This window comes from Channa argus, chromosome 6, assembly GCF_033026475.1.
Source record: "Channa argus isolate prfri chromosome 6, Channa argus male v1.0, whole genome shotgun sequence".
Classification (NCBI taxonomy): Eukaryota; Metazoa; Chordata; class Actinopteri; order Anabantiformes; family Channidae; genus Channa; species Channa argus.
Window position 1 is genome coordinate 7,044,456 of NC_090202.1, and position 19,810 is coordinate 7,064,265.

The 19,810-nt window shown below is 40.7% G+C and overlaps 1 protein-coding gene across 3 annotated transcripts in view; it reads left to right on the top strand.

The window, feature by feature from the left end:
- Nucleotides 1-19,810, top strand: part of LOC137129384 (roundabout homolog 2-like) — a 47,364-nt gene extending 27,554 nt beyond the window's left edge. The window contains exons 8-26 of one of the 3 annotated variants that reach the window (XM_067508458.1): nucleotides 481-652; nucleotides 985-1,190; nucleotides 3,325-3,406; nucleotides 3,636-3,804; nucleotides 7,290-7,456; nucleotides 7,797-7,918; nucleotides 8,138-8,354; nucleotides 9,103-9,221; nucleotides 10,428-10,605; nucleotides 11,210-11,422; nucleotides 12,269-12,311; nucleotides 12,401-12,537; nucleotides 12,621-12,908; nucleotides 14,008-14,146; nucleotides 15,322-15,653; nucleotides 15,855-15,971; nucleotides 16,308-16,487; nucleotides 16,799-16,929; nucleotides 19,186-19,810. In XM_067508458.1, coding sequence (XP_067364559.1) covers nucleotides 481-652; nucleotides 985-1,190; nucleotides 3,325-3,406; nucleotides 3,636-3,804; nucleotides 7,290-7,456; nucleotides 7,797-7,918; nucleotides 8,138-8,354; nucleotides 9,103-9,221; nucleotides 10,428-10,605; nucleotides 11,210-11,422; nucleotides 12,269-12,311; nucleotides 12,401-12,537; nucleotides 12,621-12,908; nucleotides 14,008-14,146; nucleotides 15,322-15,653; nucleotides 15,855-15,971; nucleotides 16,308-16,487; nucleotides 16,799-16,929; nucleotides 19,186-19,197 — 3,024 coding nt within the window. In that variant the 3' untranslated portion in view covers nucleotides 19,198-19,810. The remainder of the gene's footprint in view (nucleotides 1-480; nucleotides 653-984; nucleotides 1,191-3,324; nucleotides 3,407-3,635; nucleotides 3,805-7,289; nucleotides 7,457-7,796; nucleotides 7,919-8,137; nucleotides 8,355-9,102; nucleotides 9,222-10,427; nucleotides 10,606-11,209; nucleotides 11,423-12,268; nucleotides 12,312-12,400; nucleotides 12,538-12,620; nucleotides 12,909-14,007; nucleotides 14,147-15,321; nucleotides 15,654-15,854; nucleotides 15,972-16,307; nucleotides 16,488-16,798; nucleotides 16,930-19,185) is intronic. The other 2 variants (XM_067508459.1, XM_067508460.1) reach the window with 2 other exon arrangements.

Sequence of the window (19,810 nt, forward strand, 5' to 3'; positions counted from 1 at the left end):
GTGCTCACTGGTTTTCAGAGGTGTGCATAACTATGTTGGTGGCTTTTTTTCAGCTTTACATTGAGCCAGATATTAATGTTACCATGCTTAGACTTTCAGTAACATAAGTGTTTGCAAAAGATATTACAACATCCCGAGTTGCGTGTATATATATATATATATATATAATTTCAGTCGTTATTGACATATTTGTTTATTCTAACATTGTTTGTTCTAACAATGCCTGACAGTTTCTTATTATTTATTGCTCTTCTTAAGTGTTAATTTTTTTCTGTTTTGGATGAGCACAGATTCAATATTTGGGCTTTGGATTTTGGACAAAACAAGCGATTTGAATATATTCTCAGGAAATTGAAAAATTTTTCAATGACATAATGGAGCACTTCAAGTGAAAAACAAATAGTCACACACAAAAAACAAATGCAGCCCATAAATAGTTATAGGACTTATTTGTTCTTGTCGTGTATTTTGGTGTGATAGATGCTACTGTTCCCTGGCCAGCCACCTTCTCAATCTGGCCGTTATTCTGTCGCCATGAACGGAGAACTGACCATCACCGACGTCCACCCCGAGGATGCAGGCTTTTATATCTGCCAGGCCATCAGTGTAGCAGGAAGTGTGTTGACCAAGGCTCTGCTGGAGGTAGAGGGAGGTGAGACTTAACTTCACACGGTGACATTTTAACCTGGCCGAGGTTTATTCTGTATTCTGTTCCTTCAGCTAACGAAGGCAATACATTAATTACTCAATGGGTGCAATGAGGCTCAGAAAGAATAAGAAAGAAAACAGTTACAGGCCCCATGCTGGATAATTTTCTTCCTCAGGCAGCTTTTAAGAACCTGATTTTTTTTCTTTATGCAGCCCACTGAGCATTTAAAGTATTTTCACTCTTTGTACACGTTTCTCTGCTTTTTTTCCCCACTATCAGAAAGGAAAAGAAACCCCTAACATAATATTCTGCCGCCTCTCCTATCTAACTTGTAGGGCCTTCAGGTCGTGTCCCGCCGATCATTCGCCAAGGCCCAGCTAATCAGACCGTATCTCGTGGTGCAATGGTGCAGCTGCACTGCCGTGTAATTGGAGGGCCCTCAGTCAAGATTTCATGGGAGAAGGATGGCGAGAAAGTGCAGGGAAATAAACCTCGACTGACCTTGATGGAGAATGGCACTTTGCAAATCATCGACGTTAAGGTGTGTGTGTGTGTGCTTTTGCATTACGTTGGAGTCATTTATTGCAAAAGGGCAAGAAAACGATTGCTTTTGAAAGGTTTACTCTTAAACTGAAGGACAAATAGTCTGTGTGACTAATACAAAATGCTGCACACACTCAACATTCACACCTGATCTCTGACCATCTTACACTTTCATCACAGCCCATGTGACAGCATAATTTTTTCATTATACCATCACTTTTCATTTGTAAAATTAAGGTAAGACCTAGCTTCAAAAAACAATCTCTCTAAGGCTGTGCATATCTCTCCAGTGCAATTATGTGCTCGTGTGGTGTGTAATTGTAATGTTAATGAAGGTGCTTGTTTGTAAATGCTAATGTGTTCTCCTTTGATGAAAGAGCAGTCAGAAGCCCCTTTGTGCTCAAACCTCCCCTGTAGGTCAGTCAATATGTGCAGGACGGAGCAAAAGCAGCATCGTTTTCCTTAATTGACTTGCGGTAGATGATAAATCATCTTACCGGCAATTAAATCTGCTGGCTGCACTGTGCCTGTTCGCTTCCACTCTCATCCTGTTTCTCAGTAGTGTTGCTCAGCAAACTTAGAGCATTAAGGTTCGGTCCAGTGCAGCACTGAGGCGGGGGAAATCTGCCATGCCAATGTGCTCAATGGAACAGAAGACATGCATTAGTGTGGCATCAAGGGGATGACAAGAAGAAAAAAAAAAAAAAAACAAGAGTGGAAACGGAGATGACGAGCAAGGGACTAAAAATATTTACCCCGCTGCTGCCGCTTCCAACATCAATATTTTAGCAGGAGTTGGAATAATCTAAAGAAGTTCACCTGCCCACATGCTGTGCTGTCTGTCAGCCAGAGGTCAACGCTGTGGTGGATGATCTCATATGACCTGATGATAGTTCCAGCAGACTGGCTCTCATCCAGGGCAGGGCTGGAGTGAACACCAAGTGTGTCAGTGAAGCATGCAGACGATTATGGCTCCTAATGTAAACATGAGGGCAAGTAGAGTGTGGAACAGAGCCTCATACTGCAGCTGCTATGTTGACTTCAGCTGAGGGGAAATGTTTTATGTATGCATGGATTACATTTAGATTTGTGGATAATGGCAGACCATACAACAGTAGTCAAAGATGTATTCAGATCCTCCTTAAAGCTGCCATAATCTCTATTTTTATATTAACAATGACCCAAATGTGTGTATTGTGATATGTAACAAATACGCAGAGAATTATCGGCTCAACTGAGCTTTTTAGGGCCTTTAGATCACAATGTGACTATTTCAGTTCATTTTCACCAGGCGGCCGTATACACTGAAAAATCACCCACTGGCAGAGAGACAAGGTCGCCAACTAGCTGGTGAACATCAGCATTTAGCAGCTAAAGATACATGTATCCCCCTCAGGGGTTGGTGGAGACCAAATAATGAGTGACTACAGGGCGTCACTAATTCTTAGTGTGTCAACTTTATGAGGGGATGATTGATCAGGTTAAATGTAATTTCTGCTGCATCAAAGGAGGCTAGAAAATAAGTTACTGCAGATTGAAGTACAGTAAAACCCTTGGGTCTAATATTTATAAATAATTTCCACACAAATCCAAGGAAGTTTTATGGGAAAACACAATAGGCTCATCAAGTACACTGCTACCATAACCTATAGAGAACATTTCAGTCAGTGTTCAGCAGGTCAGCTAATCATACATTACACAATAGATAGAAAAATGTTTCCAAAAATTAGACAATAATTTAAAAATAACTAAGAGGAGCAGTTCCTATTTAACATTCAACTTTAACATTCTTTTTTTCTACATAATTGTAATGAATTACATAACATGGTTTAATTTGTAGTCAGGACCCATCTTCGTTGCTCTTTCCAGGAATTGTTTCAGAAATAACTAAACGTTCATTTGGAAATTATTGTGAAATAATATTGAATGTTTAGACCTGGAAGTACCTCAAAATTGTTGTTTCCTATGTTCTTTCCAACATTGTCAGACATACTCAGAATCTAATCAGTCAAAGGAAGACGTTGTAATTTATTCCTAGAGTCACCTTTCAAAAATTACCAACTGTTTGTAGTATTTGTTCTTTTTGCGTTTCTTCTCGATGTGCGCCTGAAATGTTGACTGCTGTTTAACAGGACATGGACTCAGGGATGTACACATGCATGGCATCCAGCACCACAGGGGAGACAAGCTGGAGTGGGATGTTGACGGTCAAAGGTACCCACAGCAAACCTTTCCACACAGCCTGTCTATCTGTTACACTTCACAGTCTGTCACTCTCACACTGGACACGCTCTCCTCAAGAAAACCGTGCACCCTGCTGGTGGTGCTCTTCATCAGAACAAAGAACAGGATGAAATTCATTTCAGTTTCAACCAAAATGCTGATCCAAATCAAACCATGGTTTGGCATATCATGGTGTTTTTCTTTCTGGTTTTTGTAACAGAGGAGGGAGTGTCTTCAGTATCCAGAGTGTCTGAGTTCATCCAGCTTCCAGGGCCTCCCCAGAAGCCCATAGTGACGGAGGTGACCAAAAACACAGTCACCCTGACCTGGCAGTCCAACCCTCACGAAGGCGGGGCTGCTGTCACCTCGTACATTATTGAAGCTTTCAGGTATGCAGTGGCACACAAAGTGTCACTCCTGTTACTCTACACAAGTATAATTTAAGCCTTAAGAACATTAAAGTTCTTAATGCTGTTTGTGGCTAATTGTGCTAATATAGTCGTCATTTGTTTAAACAGTGACTGATAAAATAAATAACAATTATATTAATGTTTAACGGGACTTGCAACAAAGTTACAAGCTGAATTGGTGAAAGCAGTGACATTAAAAGTGAGTAGGAGTAAAACATCAGATAACTATAAAGCTGAAAAATGAGACATAAAAGAGACATAAAAGTAGGCTAAGTTGCACTCGTAAATATTGCACTATTTCATATTTATTTATAAAGCCCTGGCAGAAAAAAACAACTCTACTAAGGGTTTCTCTGCAATTTAGAAAAGAAATCATTTCTTTATCAGATCTCATGAGTGCTTTATTCTTGACGTATCCAAATTTAGAACCCAGCTGATTAAAGGCTTTTAATGTAAACCACCAAAGAAATCAGTGGATTTCTTTGGTGGTTTTTAAATTTTTAATCCAGTCCACTGGCTTCGTTTGCATATATTACTGTATGTGACACATCTGAGCAAAGCGGACACAGCTACACTGCTGGTTCAATCCCACATTTGAGACTTGAGAATTATGATATACCTATTTCTTATTTGGGATTTATAAGTTTAAGGTTGACTCGTTGGATGATGCTTCTTCTTATTTTTTAACCATTATATCCTTATCAATTATCTGCAGTGGACAATGTGTCAGAATTTGTGATAAGGTTTTGTTTTTTCTTTAGAATATTTTGTTTTAAAGAGCAGGGGGTGGGGCTCTATTATAGCAATTTAATGTAAACAAAACAAAAGGACTAGAAAACTGAAAATACAATATACAACATGAATCTATCACAACAGGGTAGTAACATCCTGTCCATTGTATAATAACCAAAGTGAAAAAGTTTCAAACATGTGGAAATTGTCCACTTTGCTGCTTTAGTCCCAGCTGACAGTATTTTTTTCCCTGGGATTTAGAAATGCAAAATAGCAACAATTACCTCAACACAAAACACTGAAATAGACACTGGCATGGTTTTAGCAAACACTTGAGAAAATGTGGCTGCAACTTCCTACCACAAATGAGTCACAGTCCACATCATGATGCTTAAAGGAGGCCTCAGAGAACACACATTACAACAAGGGTTATTAATGTGACGCTTGAAATAAAGTTTCCGAGGTGTTAAATAAAGTTTTATGTTAAAAATAAAATGATAATGAGATGGATAAGTGAAATTGAATCATACTTCTCTGATGGACTTGGTAGCATTAATTGTTAATTCGTATCATTTCTATTTAACTTTAACTCTAACTAAGTCTGTCCACACTTTCTTAATTAATAGTATTGTCACTATTCTTTGGCAGTGACCTCTTGTTCGCCCAGAGTCATTACAGGAAGTGAATATGTGACACTGCATCAGTATTTACCCGTGGCATCGCAACGAAGAGCCACAGCAGCTCTAACAACCGACCGAGAGGCTTTAGTGAGACAGACAGTGAGCGAAAGAGGAGTCAATTACTGCAGTGGTCAGCTCAGCAGCTCTGTCCTATCCTGGGGCAACGGAAGGAGGGGATGCCAACTGAGTCGGGGAGAGTTCACTCATTACAGAAGCAGGAGAGAGGGTACAGAACAAGTGTACAGACACCGAGACACGCACAGTCCAGTTAGGTCTGTGTAGACAGAAAGCTGAGTGTGGCAGAGCTAATGGTTAAGATCCACTCACTGTAACATGGTCCACCACCAACAAATTCCTTGGAAATGATTGTTTTCTGGCATCAGTAGGAACCGAAGAAATAAAATAAACTAATATGTGGTGTTGTAGTATCTCTGTGCTTAGTCAGGAAAGAACAAAAGCTGCATATCAAATTTTAATTTCAAAGAAATTAAATATTATTGGATGATTCATGTAAAAGCAGTGGCAGTAGATTCCACTTCAAACCCATTTGCAGTTGCATTTAAAAGAAGACGGCAGAATGGCTGTATTTAAATGGCAAAATAGTTTCTTCAGAGAACATTTGGAGGGAAAGGTTGAGGAGGAGGACAGACTGATGATAGAAAAATGCTGCAGCCCGTTTGTTGTAATTACATCTCCATTTTCTCCTCCATGGAGTGAAGGAAGATTTTAAATTGTGCCCATGCTGTCCGATAGTCCTCATCCCCGCTCAGCAACAGACTCTTTTCTCGCTCGACCCGCCGTGGTTAAAACCTGTTGAAACACAAAGGAGGAATAAAAGTAATCACTAATTTGTCCCCAAGATGGGTCCAAGGAGTTTTTATCAACAGATGATTGTGATGAGATCACCTGAGTGCTTATAACAATCTATTCCACTCAAGTTAAACAAACAAGATATAATGTTTGAGCTAACCAGCCGCTGGGGATAGTTGTGAGGGTCCAAAGTGTCCAAAAGAGCACAAGTATGTCTAAAATGATGAGCAGAATATGTAAGAACTGACAGGAAAGTCATAAGTAACCGTTTTAAAAATGGATCGGGTCAAAAATGTCAATAGGGAGACTGTGGTGCAGGAGGTAGTGCTGTCGTCCACCAATCCCAGAGTTCTTGGTTTGATCCCCAGCTCCTCCGGTCACATGTCAAAGTGTACGTGAGCTAGTCACTGAACCACCCCAACTTAGTTATTGCCAGCAAGTGTTGGCCAGTTGCACAGCAGCTCCCCCATTGGTGTGTGACTTCAAATGGGTGAACGAGAAGCAGTGTAAAGTGCTTTGAGTACCAATAGGTTTATAAGTGCAGACCACATAACATAAAATTGGTCTCTTGGTTGACTGTTGCCTAGTGGTCTTTTATTCGTGGCCCTTTTTTTTCGTGCCAGAACAACTACTGTAATGAAAAGACCGATTAGTATAGTGAAGGTTTTCTCATGATTACAAAATTTTTAAAATGTTTGACTTAATACTGTTAAGGTAGCTAATATAATTATAGTCATCATACTGTCCATGTTTTACCCCATTTGCAAAATTCAGATCTCTCGTTTTGATGTCCCCTGTCCTTCTTTCATTCATCTGGACTATCGGGCGATCAGCAGCAGGCAAAGACTTGTCATCAAGCCCATTACAGTACCTTGTTATTTCAAAATGACATGATAATGAAGCCCTGCTCTCAAGATAACAAGAGTAAAAAAAAAAATGTTCACATAGAGGGCAAAACATTTTCTCATTGAAACATCACTTTACAGACAGCTTACCGACTGTGCGCTTAATTATCAGTGTTCCTCTAAAAGCAACATGCCCTTCTGATAAAGATCTTGACCTTCAAGTGTGACACCCCCGTCGCCTATATCCAAAGCCTTTGTTTAAGACCATGTCATAATCAAAGTCTCTCGTTTTATCTCACAGTGATCGCCAGGAAAACTTGTGATGTTTTGAGATAATGAAATGTTGTCATTGGTTAGTCTGACAAGGAAACTGTAATTGCTTTTCCCCCCCCTGCAGCCAATCAGTGGGCAGCACCTGGCAAACTGTAGCAGATCACGTGAAGCAGGAGAGGCACACGGTCGTCGGCCTCTTCCCCAACACTGTTTACCTCTTCATTGTCCGAGCAGTCAACTCATACGGCCTTAGTGACCCCAGCCCCATCTCTGAGCCTGTCAGGACGCAGGGTGAGTTACATAAGCAAAATACAATAACCATTTTCTGATCTTACTTCTTACTATGCCCAATATTGACTCCAATTACCCAATCCTGATTTCTGTTTCTATTTTTAAGTAAAGAAATTAGATATAGTGAGTGTAGGGCTGAGGCAAAGATAATGTGCTGCATGCTTTTAAAAATGTCTTTTGCATGTGCAGTCTCAAAACTAATTGCTTTCTCAGTGTGATGTTCTCATGCCCTGAGCAATATTGAATTTCATCAAAAAGCTCTTTTTTTTTGCTGATTAGCTGCTATTCAACTCTGTTTTTGGTCTTGGCCCAGACTGAATGGATTTCTTTGCTGTTTCAGATGGCAGTCCTACAGAGCAAGGTGTGGACCACAGACAGGTGCAGAGAGAGTTAGGAGAGGTGTCCGTCTACCTGCAGAAGTCATTGGTTCTGTCTCCTACCAGTGCCAAGATTTCTTGGACTGTGAGTTGAATACTTGGCTGATGAAAAGGTCTAGTTTTCAAAGTCAGCTGGCAGTGTGCGGAGGACACGCTAATCTCCACAAATAAACTTCAAAAACCCATCCAAGCATTACATGACACAAACAGATTAACATGACGTACAATCACCGCTGGCTTTAATTGCTGATGCAAATGTGAAACTCTCTCTACATATTTTTTGTGTCTTGACATTTTTTTGCAGGTTGCTCGCCAGTCTCGGTATGTTCAGGGTTACCGTGTTTTTTACCGGACTATTGGCAGCTCCTGGTTGGTCCAGGATGTTGAGGATACATCTGACCACAGTACCATCTTAGTAGATCTGCACAGCAATACAGAGTATGAGGTCAAGATACGTCCCTACTTCAATGAGTTACAGGGACATGACAGCCTCATGGTTCTGCTGCGTACACCTGAGGAAGGTAAGAAATCCATAAAAATACTTATAATATTATTATTATTAATAATAATAATAGTAATAATAATAATATTAAAATTAGTAAGAGGCTGTATACCCTGCCTTTTGCCATGTGACAGCTGGGATAGGCTCCAGCCTTGCTGCGACCCAAATAGCATATACAGTTACAGATAACAGATGGATTATAGTAATAATAATAATAATAATAATAATAATAATAATAATAATAATAATAATAATAATAATAATAATATTTTTACTAAATCTACTGATGCCCCTACGAGGCCAAGCTCGTATCACAGAAATCCACTTTAATATGCCCTCTCTTAGAATGTATGAGGTGCCCGGCATATTTTCCAAATCCTGCACCTAAAAATCTGCTGTAGGATAGAATCTTTCATTTCATGGCAGTATTGTTTCTCTATGACTGATTTAAGTTTCACTGGATTACAAACAAATGTATTATGAAAAATAAATTTCAAGTGTAGCTTAAAGAGAGTTTTTATCAACAGATAAAAAAGCAAAATCATAAGTGTATAATAATAAATCCTATGGTAAATAAGTAATGAAGATTAATCTGGCTTTAAATTAGGCTTCATTTCATTTCCCCTAATCAGCAATTAGTAGTTTTGCCCCGAAACTTCTTGGCAATTTATTCTGAAATGGCAGATCATGTAAAATAGAAATTATTATCGTTGTCAATCAATCACATTTAATACTTACATATGTTTCCTTCTTATTTGCGTCTCCAGTTTTAAGTGCCCCTCCACAGGCTGTATCAGTGGTCCAGCTCACCAACAGCTCCAGTATCAGTGTGTCCTGGGAGCCTCCGCCTCATAATATTCAGAGTGGGATCATTCGAGAGTACAAGGTGAGACAACAGCTATCAACATTGACAATATTTGACTCCTTAGACAACACCTGGCTGACTATGTCTCTGTTATGACTGTTGCTTAGTAACACATAAAGAGCAAAAATAAAGTATTCTATGATGTTTGTATTTTTATACAAACATTACTAGGCAGCATTCCGATTTGATGTTTGGATACGTGTGAAAATCACTGATTTTAATTAACAATTAATAATTACTCATCGTCTCTTATCTGCTTCAGAACGAGGCTCAGTTTTGTCATCAGATTCTTGGCTGAATGCTGACTGGTCCTGTCATCTGTTTGCTCTGTGAAAAAAAACACTTGAGTTCTGATTATCTGTCTCTTAGCAAGAGCGCAGCATTGATTACTAATCATCAGGCGGCTATTCCCGGAAAAAATAAAACTGTGAAATGGAACACAGAGTTCTTTTGTTTAAATTTATTCATCTCGTGTGGGTCTAACATGTTGAGAGGCATAAGAAAATGGTACGTCTGATCATGAGTATCCAGATTCTTTTGTGTGTGGCAGCTTGTCAGCCAAAGGCAAGGTTTACACATAATCCCCTTAAACTTTCAATTTGTACACGTATTATTTTGTATGAAGCTTCAAAGGATTAAATGTGAAAAATGTCTGCTCAATATGTAGTTTATACGAAACTGCTCCTTTGCAAAAATCCCAATTATTTTAATAAAAGATATTGTACTTTTTGACTTTACCTCATTTACTTGCAAATATTATAGATACAAAACAAACAAAAACAAAATACATTAACTTGATTGTTGTAAAGTAATCAAAGTATACAAGACTTTTTAAAAAAGCATTTGATAAAGCACAGGTACAGGTAGCTGTTTAAACTCGCGATGTTGCTGCTTCGGAAGATACATCTAATTTATATAAACATTTATGGGAGACAAAGGCTGGGGAACACATAAAATAAATGCCTAGAGCAACATTAGGATTTTAAATCTGTTTTTTAGTTCATTACAATCCATTTCTCTTTTATCTCTTTTGTATTTTTGCTGTCAGTCTCCACTGTGTTGCCTGCCACCAGATAAAGCTTCAATGACAAAGAAAAGCAACCAGCTTTTTATATTATTCTAATAAAGTTGACATCTTATCACATGGTGCGTTGGATAAATACTGTCTTTATCTCTTCTCATGCATTCAAATTGAAACATTAATTCTGTGTGTCTGGTGTCGATCAGGTCTGGTGTCTTGGCAGCAGTGTGGAGCAGGAGAACCACATAAACCGAACAGTGGATGGATCCGTTCTGTCCATCCTGTTGACGGGCCTGCTGCCTGATGTCCGCTACTCTGTCATGGTGGCTGCTGTCACCAGCCTGGGTGTGGGCGCTGAAAGTCCGCCTGTCAGCCTGTTTCTCAGTGAGTCACTCAAAATGTTACAGCTACTACACAAATATGGCAAGGTTTGCTCTTGGCAGGCTGAGGTTTACCACAGGTGAAATGTGTGTGTGTGGAAAATACCAGCAAGTATCATCAACACTGATTTGAGTGGGAAAATCTAAAATGTGTTCGTCAGGGATTCACGGTGAAGCTGAGAAACGGGATTTTTAGCCTCCAGATACTCAAAGTAGAACCAAATGAAGAGAAGCACAGATAATGTGCTTTTTGTGCTTTCTGCCATATATAAATAGTTTACAGTTTTGGGAAAAAACACTTATTGATTTAAGTTCAATAAGGAAAACATTTACCACTGTCATATCTGTATAGTAAATATGAAGCTACGATAACCAACAGGTTAGCTTAGCTTAGCAAAAAGACTGGAAAAAGGGGAAAAAATACTATAATCATGTGGCTCATCATCACTATTCAGTTTTTAGGTATAGGCAGATGTCGGAAAATGAGATTTAACAGGTATTTTTTTGTGTGTCCAGCAAGTATGAATCACATTACACTAAACTACTGCTGGCAGTCGGCATTTTTCGGCAACCAGGCTCTCACACTTTCTGCCTCACCTCCTTTCCAGCCCTGCCAGTGGACAAAACACCTGTGAAGACAGGCCGTAACCTCAGTATCTCAGAGCAGATCACAGGTGTCATCCGCCAGCCTGCCTTTATCGCAGGACTGGGTGTAGCTGCGTGGTTGGTGCTGACGGGATTCAGTGGCTGGCTGTACTGTCGCCACCGTAGGAGGAAACAGCTCGGACACTATACCACATCCTTTGCATACACACCAGCCGGTGAGTGGGTAAAGAATCTTTGATTTGTCTATAGTAGCTGGGTATTAGTAGAAATATAAAAAGGGGTGACCACACACTGAGGTTCCATAATTCATTGATATGAATAAGATGATACTGAGGAGTAAAGGCTTCATTTGCAATTGTTCATTAGAGCAAAGCAACAGTTTTGGTTTTTAACAAATGACGGCGACTTCTTATTGGGCCGCTGGGATATCTGCAGCAGTGATGAATGTTTTCCATTTTAGTTTGTGTTTGCCTAAAGAGCGACTTCACTTTCATCGCACATTCAGTGAAGTGAAATGTATGTATGTAAATGTAAATGCACTTTTTTATGGTAGAGAACTGAAGTCACACTTACTGAAGACTGTGTGAATAGTAACCACTACATACCGTTTATTTTAGAATATGCCTTCGGGCACATAAGAACATAAACAGATCAGTTGTTTTCTGAGATATTCTACTCGATGGACAGCCCAAGGCTGTAACAGCAACATATGTAATTTAACTTTCTCATACCTGTTTTACAGAGTTTGTGTGGTCTACAGTGTAGATATATAGCAGGAGAAGCAAGCAACCACTTCACTGACTCATCAACCGACATCTGCAGCTTTTTGTACTTCCGACATACTGTGTTAGGTGCCTCTTTGTATATGTAGGTCAACATTGTGTACTTATACAACATAAATTAACATCTGTGCCCTTAAACTCTGTGTGGGATAAACAGTTTATTTGGAATGGAGCATAGCTGAGTCCAAAAATGTATTTATCTGCTAGTGACTCATTGAACAGCTTTATCTTCTCCGCTGTAAAACAAGATTTTAAACAAATCTCGTTTTGTTCTTCCAGTTGGCTTTGCTCACAGTGAAGGATCTGGAATAATCAATGGAGGGTAAACTGAAGTTTATGATGCGATTCACATAATTTGCCACTGTTTGTTTTATGTAACAAGTATTGATACAATCTCAACTCGCCCTGCAGGCCTGGACTGTTGGGATCAAACATGGGTAATTACCCTTGGCTGGCCGACTCCTGGCCCACTCCAAACCTCACTCATAACAGCAAAGAGTCTGTCAACTGCTGCTCAGGCAAACTGGACTCAGACAGATATTATAACAGTAAGAGCTCTCTGACTTTGACAGTGTGGTGAAATATCAGATTTCAGAACCCTGTTAGTGTAACACAGTGTTTTGCTGTTCAGCAGTTGGTTTCATCAACTACCCGAACCAGTCAGAGAAACACAGCACTGCCTCCAATGACAGCCCCATCTATAGCACCATTAACACAGCTGCTGAGGATGACCTGCTGGCGTACTACGACACCTATTCCAGCACATCCTACAACCAGGGTCCAGACCCGTACAGCAGCAACCCAGCACTGTCAAATACTGGACTTGGGTGTCTGGAGCAGGACCTGGAGCAGTGGACCATCCAGTCCGGCCAGTCTGGGTCTGAATATGCCAAACTCCAGTATACCAAGAAGAGTAACGGTGAGGGTTTCCTGCCACTGTGATAGGTTTTATTTTAGCTACAGGGAAGAAATGTGATTATGTCTCACTTGATCTGATTCAGTTCTAATACATCTGGTTGCATTTCTTATGTAATGGCAACTGTACTCAGGGACTTTTCGTGTAATGTGGCATGAAGCATGAGAATTGTTACCATGGTTCCCTGCAGATACAGTAATTTGATTTAGTCATTTAATACAATCCTTTTACTCTTGACCGAAACCATGTTTGATGCGTCTGGATGCATTGTTTTTATGCTGCCCAAGTGTTTTTATAGCCGTAGCGTATTGTTGTTTGGAAAGGAACATGTTGCACAATGGTTTTTAATAGTTTTTAATGTAATTAAATATATATACCGCAAATAGGCTATATGTCCATTCACCCACACATTTGAATCAGTTTGCGCACATAAATACAAATCCAATAAGTATTTCATACTATGACACCAGAAACGCAACATTGCACACAAATGAAATCTCTTACTATACCAGAAGATGGGGGCACCTGTGCATTTGGAAATTTTGCACTGTCACAAACTGAGGGGAAAAGCCTGAAACTTGTAGAAACCTTTAAACAATGCAGGTGGAAATGGTGAAATATGTTAAAGAGCAGTAGAAACACGTTTTTACAATTATTAGAGACGTTGCACAAATTAATTTTTCTCCTTGCCCCTAAAATAGCAGCTACACTGATAAGCCACAATGTATGGTTTAGTGTGTGTATATACACACATGAAGTCTTAATTAATACATTTGTCTAAAGTTCTTGAAATTTACATGAAAATATATAAGATTTGAATTAAAACATACCGTAACAAAGAAAATAAAGGAATGCAGTTCTCAGTCAGCTTCAGATACACTAAAGCTGGGTACCTTAAGGGGCTCTTGAAGATGAAAAAGCTGTTCAGTTAAAAGAAACGTCCTTCAGGCACTCACAGGCAAAGCAACAACAAAAAAGGTTTTTTTAAAAGCCTTTATTTAGTTGAGATTATATACCCTTTAAAACATCCAGTGGGTTCAGTCTTAAGGTCAAGGTGGAGATGCCACAGCTCACTGAATGTCCATGTGTTTTGTCTTTGTAGACAAACTGGTGAAGCAAAGGTCCACTGGATCCTCATCCAAATCCGGTCCTCTCACCTGGGTGGATGTTCTGTCACTGCCTCTTCCTGCCAACAAAGACAGAGGTCACGCGAAGACAGACAAAGATGAGGAGCAACAAAGGTTAGACTAAATTCTATTACTTTCCTCCTCCGCGATTGCAACCGCAGTGTGAAGCCTTATATTCATTCAGTCAGTTAATTATTACCATCCAGGCCTCTGACTTCACCTTCAGGACAGAGAGAGCTGAGACAGGATGAGTTCAAACTTGCCTGCCTGAGTGAAGTTTGGAGTCTGGGGAGTTTTCAAATTAACACCGGCTGTGCCTGCGGGCAGTCAGAAGATTGTGCTTTGAGGGTTTTGGAGGGAAGCGTCTTCTCTAACCACTTCTGACAGATTAGACTGCAGACATAACAGGGTGGGATTGGAGGGCTGTTCCAACTGTGCTGTGTCTTTTGTAATGACATTAGCCAGCATGTGACAGTTTGGATTAGTACTTTCCATTTTCAATGACACGTCCGTCATTAAATTAGACCTGACGGCACTGAAGTGAAGTGACAACAGAAATCATGGTTAGATCCTCCCTGGTTCCCTTTTTCAGAAGAACTTGGAAATACTTTTTTCTTTTTGAAGAATACTGTCTTTACTAATTTTGTATAAGGTTCAACAATGACAGATGTATCTCTTTGTGGATAGCAGTGTACACCATTCTAATCCAATTAGAAATATTTCAGTAACTAAATTATTTACCACAAAATAATTGGACATTCACGTTTCACAGAGGATGAATCCTGCTGATTTGCATGGTCTCCTAATCCGCTTGTATTATTTTTTTCTTGTGAAATATTTCAAACTATTGGATGAATTTCCATGAAATCTGGTAAAGATTTATCCAAAATTTGATTTCCAAATACAGCAATATTATACAAATAAGATACAATATGGTAATTACTGTACTTCAGAGGTGCTGGGTGGAACTTCACTGAAATTGTAACAAAACACAATTGCATTGTAATCAATTGTAAGCATGTTAGCATTTAGCTCAAATCACTGCTGTGCGTAATTTAGTTAAACAAAATTTCCTTTGTATAGAAGATGCATATATTTAGAATATGCTTTGTGAAATGGACACATGTATTTGGACAATGCTTTTAGGAAAAATCACTGGATCTACTGGAAGTGTGTCATGTAATCCCACGTGGAATAGACTTTCACTTATTAAATTTACTGTAAGTAGGTTTCACTTGTGTTTCCCTCCCAAACATACGCTCATGCTGCTGTTACTCACTGTCTTTTAGCTCTGAGGAGGAAGATGATGACTGGTGTCCTCCGCTGCCTGCCAGGACCTACCTGATGGACACTTCCAGGGAGGAACTCTCCAGACTGCCTTGCAAACCGGATGAGCTGTCCTACGCTGCGACATTGAAGTCCTCCCCCCAGCGAGACACGCACAACCCCAGCGACAGTCCACGACTGCAGCACTTTGACCTCTTGGCCCGTCACCACTCAGGCTCCCCAGTCTCCCAGTCCAACCCAGACCTGTTTACCAACTCCAAGACCCGTGATGCCAGCGAGGTGGACAACACCAGCCAGTGGGCAGATGATTTCAAGGAGGAATGTCTCAGCAAAGGTCACTTTAAATTCACTTTGAAGCCTCACATTCTTGAAAGTGACTTCCTAAGAGGGAGCACATAACCATGTAGTGTCATGTATAATTTAGTTTATGATGTTACCTAACAGAAAGTGTTTGCAAAATCATGTTGCATTTCTTCATTGGTCTTTAGTTTTCTCCCAATTTCCTGAGGATGACATCAGTGTGCTCTCTTGTCAGGACAATCTCCAGTTCCAGCTGCGGAGCTGAGCCCCACAGCCCAGCACCACAGATCCCGGAGTAAGAAGAAAGCTCCAAAGGAGGGACAACCCAGACGAGATCTACAGAGCCAAGCAGGTATGATATAGTGTTTGTAATACATGAGGGGAATATTTCCATATAATAAGTGTACGGATTATAAATAACAATGACATGAGATACTGCATGTTAATTAGTGAAGTTTATATGTGCTGTCGGGTAGAGTTTGTTACCTTTGGATGTGCCGGGGCCCGTCTTTCCCATTGTTTACAGTCTTTTTGCTAAGATGACTTAATCCACTGCTCGTCGTATGGTGTGTTTTAAACCAAGAAAGCAAATAAACATACAGTGTTTCCCAAATTGTCAAACTACTTCTTTAATGTAGCCTTAACTCTGCCTGTAGCTAATTAATCATCGTTGATCAATCATATGCAGGGCTCCCCCCTCCACCCGCCCCTCCTCCAGTAGACAATTCCCTGCAGCTCTTGGCTGATGTTTTGAGCCGCAGCCGAACAAACAGTGAAACAAAGGAGGGGAGCGACTCGCCAACCCTTCCGAGGAGGGAAGAACATTTCTCACCCCAAAGGAGGGGACCTACAAAGTGGTCATCACAGGGTACGTTAGAATATATAATACACAATCTGTATCTGGCAACAAACAAAAATACTCAAAAAGAGGAAAAAATCATATTGCTCCAACAGCTGGATCTCAAGTAGATTTGTAACAATATTATTGTGATGCTTAATATAAATCCCTTTGGGCTTAGGAACAACCAACTGCCATCAGTGTATTATACCATAGGAGCAGCTCCACTTCTACTAGCAGTCGATCTATTTTCAGTCCGCTCCATCATTAAGGATTTAACCTATATAAATACAGCTGTAACATTGAGTGATTTGTTATCTTGTCATCTTTGTCATCTGCAGATGACAAAGATGTCCCATATGTCCCATATGGACAGTCCAGCTTCCTGCCCAAGATGCAGATGTCAGGCTCTGGGTCCCTGGGTGGACGAGTCTTTCCACGACCCTCCACTACTGGTGTAAGGGGAAATGAGGTATGTCTAGATGTCCATTAGGAGCTGCTGAACACACATTTTATCTGAATGGTGTGGGTCACAGCCAGCTCCACAGTAAACTGAGGGCAGTTTGAGCTGCCTGTCAACTACCTTGAGACAGTGATTATCAGAAGTGTGCAGTGGCCAAAAAAAGTTGTTATATAACTTATTGACTCAAGAAAAGGACAAGTTCCCAACTATCTGGAAGTTGACTCCACTCGACTCAACTCTACTGTAAGCTATGAAATAAACTAGTTAGACTGTATAGTACAACCTTACACCTAGAAGGTTGTGGGATCACATCCCTGGCCGGCTGTGGCCTTTCTGTGTGGAGCTTGCACTTTCTTCCCATGTTTGCGTAGGTTTTCTCCAGGTACACCGTTTTCCTCCGACAGTGTTAGTTTAATTGGTGAATCTTTGTGTATGTGTCTCTGTGTTGGCCTTAAGTAGACTTGAGACCTGTCCAGGGTGTAGCATGCCTCTCACCTGGTGACAGAGATAGGCTCCAGCTCCCCCAAACAGATAATGGATGGATGGAAGTTATACTGCATTATACCCTTTCACTTTTGTGAGCAGCAATATGGTTTCATGCCTAGAAAGAAAAAACATATTCAGTATTTGCTTTGAGGATGCTGATGGAGAAGTACAGAGAGGGTCAGAGGGAGTTGCATTGTGTCTTCGTAGATTTAGAGAAAGCGTATGACAGGGTGCCGAGAGAGGAGCTGTGGTATTGTATGAAGTCTGGAGTGGCAGAGAAGTATGTTAGAGTGGTGCAGGACATGTATGAGAGCTGTAAGACAGTGGTGAGGTGCTGTAGGTGTGACAGAGGAGTTCAAGGTGGAGGTGGGTCTGCATCAAGGAACGACTCTGAGCCCCTTCTTGTTTGCTCTGGTGATGGACAGGCTGACAGATGAGGTTAGACAGGAATCTCCATAGACTATGATGCTTACAGATGACATTGTGATCTGTAGTGAGAGCAGGGAGCAGGTGGAGGAAAATCTAGAGAGGTGTAGGTCTGCTCTGGAAAACAGAGGAATGAAGCTTAGCCGCAGTAAGACAGAATACATGTGTGTGAATGAGAGGGACCCAGGTGGAACAGTGAGGTTACAGGGAGCTGAGGTGAAGAGGGTGCAAGACTTTAAGTACTTAGGGTCAACGGTCCAGAGCAACGGAGAGTGTGGAAAAGAGGTGAAGAGACGAGTGCAGGCAGGTTGGAACGGGTGGAGAAAAGTGTCAGGTGTGTTGTGTTATAAAAGAGTATCAGCGAGAATGAAAGGAAAGATGTTCAAGAAAGTGGGGAGACCAGAGATGTTGTTCGGCTTAGAGACAGTGGCACTGAAGAAAAGACAGGAGGCAGAGCTGGAGGTAGCAGAGCTTAAGATGTTGAGGTTCTCTTTGGGAGTGACGAGGATGGACAGGATCAGGAATGAGGACATCAGAGGGACAGCTCATGTTAGATGTGTTGGAGATAAAGTCAGAGAGACGAGATTGAGGTGGTTTGGACATGTTCAGAGGAGAAACTGGGAATATATCGGTAGAAGGATGCTGAGGTCTAGAGGAAGACCAAAGAGGAGATTTATGGATGTAGTGAGGGAGGACATGAAGTTAGTTGCTGTGAGTGAAGAGGATGCAGAGGACAGTGTTAGATGGAGGCACATGATTCGCTGTGGCGACACCTGAAAGGGAACAGCCGAAAGGAAACGAAGACGACATTCTTAGCCATACAACATAATTCACAGATGTGTCCAGGATCACTTTCACAGCTTATTTTAAAATGATGGTTTGGTACGTTCTTTGCAGGTGATACAAAAAAAGCTAAACAGCTAGATGGTTGCGGGTTCCCATCCCTGGCCGACGGTGGCCTTTCTGTTTGGACTTTGCATGTTCTCCCTGTTGGACTAGCAATCTGTCCTGGGTGTACCCCACCTCTTGTCCCATGACAGGTAGAATAGGCTCCTGCCCCCCCCCCCCCCCCCAGCTAATTATGTATCCAGCATAGCAAGAAATTGCAGAACAGAACCACTGCAGTAAATTGTTAAATTTCCGTCTCAATTCTGCTTAAATTTTCAGAAAATTTCAAAACAAAATGCGAAGCAATTAGTGTTTCCATCTAGTACCATTATGCAAATAGGAGGATTTGGTTCATCAATTGGTATGTGTTGGGCTCTAGTAACAACCTCCAGGTTTCTGTACATACCCCCGTGTACAGTTACCTGCACCTGTCCCATGATGCTCTGTTGTGTGTTTTCTCTCCAGAGCCTCATGTAGACAGAAACCGATCACACGACATCCGCCTCCTCCCTCTCTGATTTCCTGTTTTCTGCAAGCCATCAATCTGTTGCCACAGTCTCTGAACTGAAGAAAAAAACTGAAGACAAAAGGGAAAGTGTCAAGGTTTGCCATCTGCCTTCACACAAACAGTTTTTTTTGTTTGTTAGTTTATTTTAATTAATTTATTTTTTGTGACTTCCCTCACCCCTCCTTTGTGTATATAGACAATTTTTTTAAAAGACGTGATCAGATATATTACTAAAAATGTACCTGGGGGGAAGAAAACAGTATTTTCCGGCCGTGGGAAGCAAAAGGAACTATTACATTATTGTACAGCAGATTATTGAATGTATCTTCTGTTTACTCCTGACCATGAATTCATGATGATGTGTGTGTTTGACGAAAGACATGAGGCAGAAAATGTGATAATAACCCATCACGTTGGAGTGTGTGTGTGTGTGTGTGTGTGTGAGTGTCAGTGCATGTGTGTAGTGTTTCTGTATGTACTGTTCTGATCTCTCATCTCTGTGTGACTGTGTACTGTGGTATCCCTGTAGCTCACCAGTGTGTTTTTTAAACCTGACCAATAAAACATTTGTTACAAAAATGT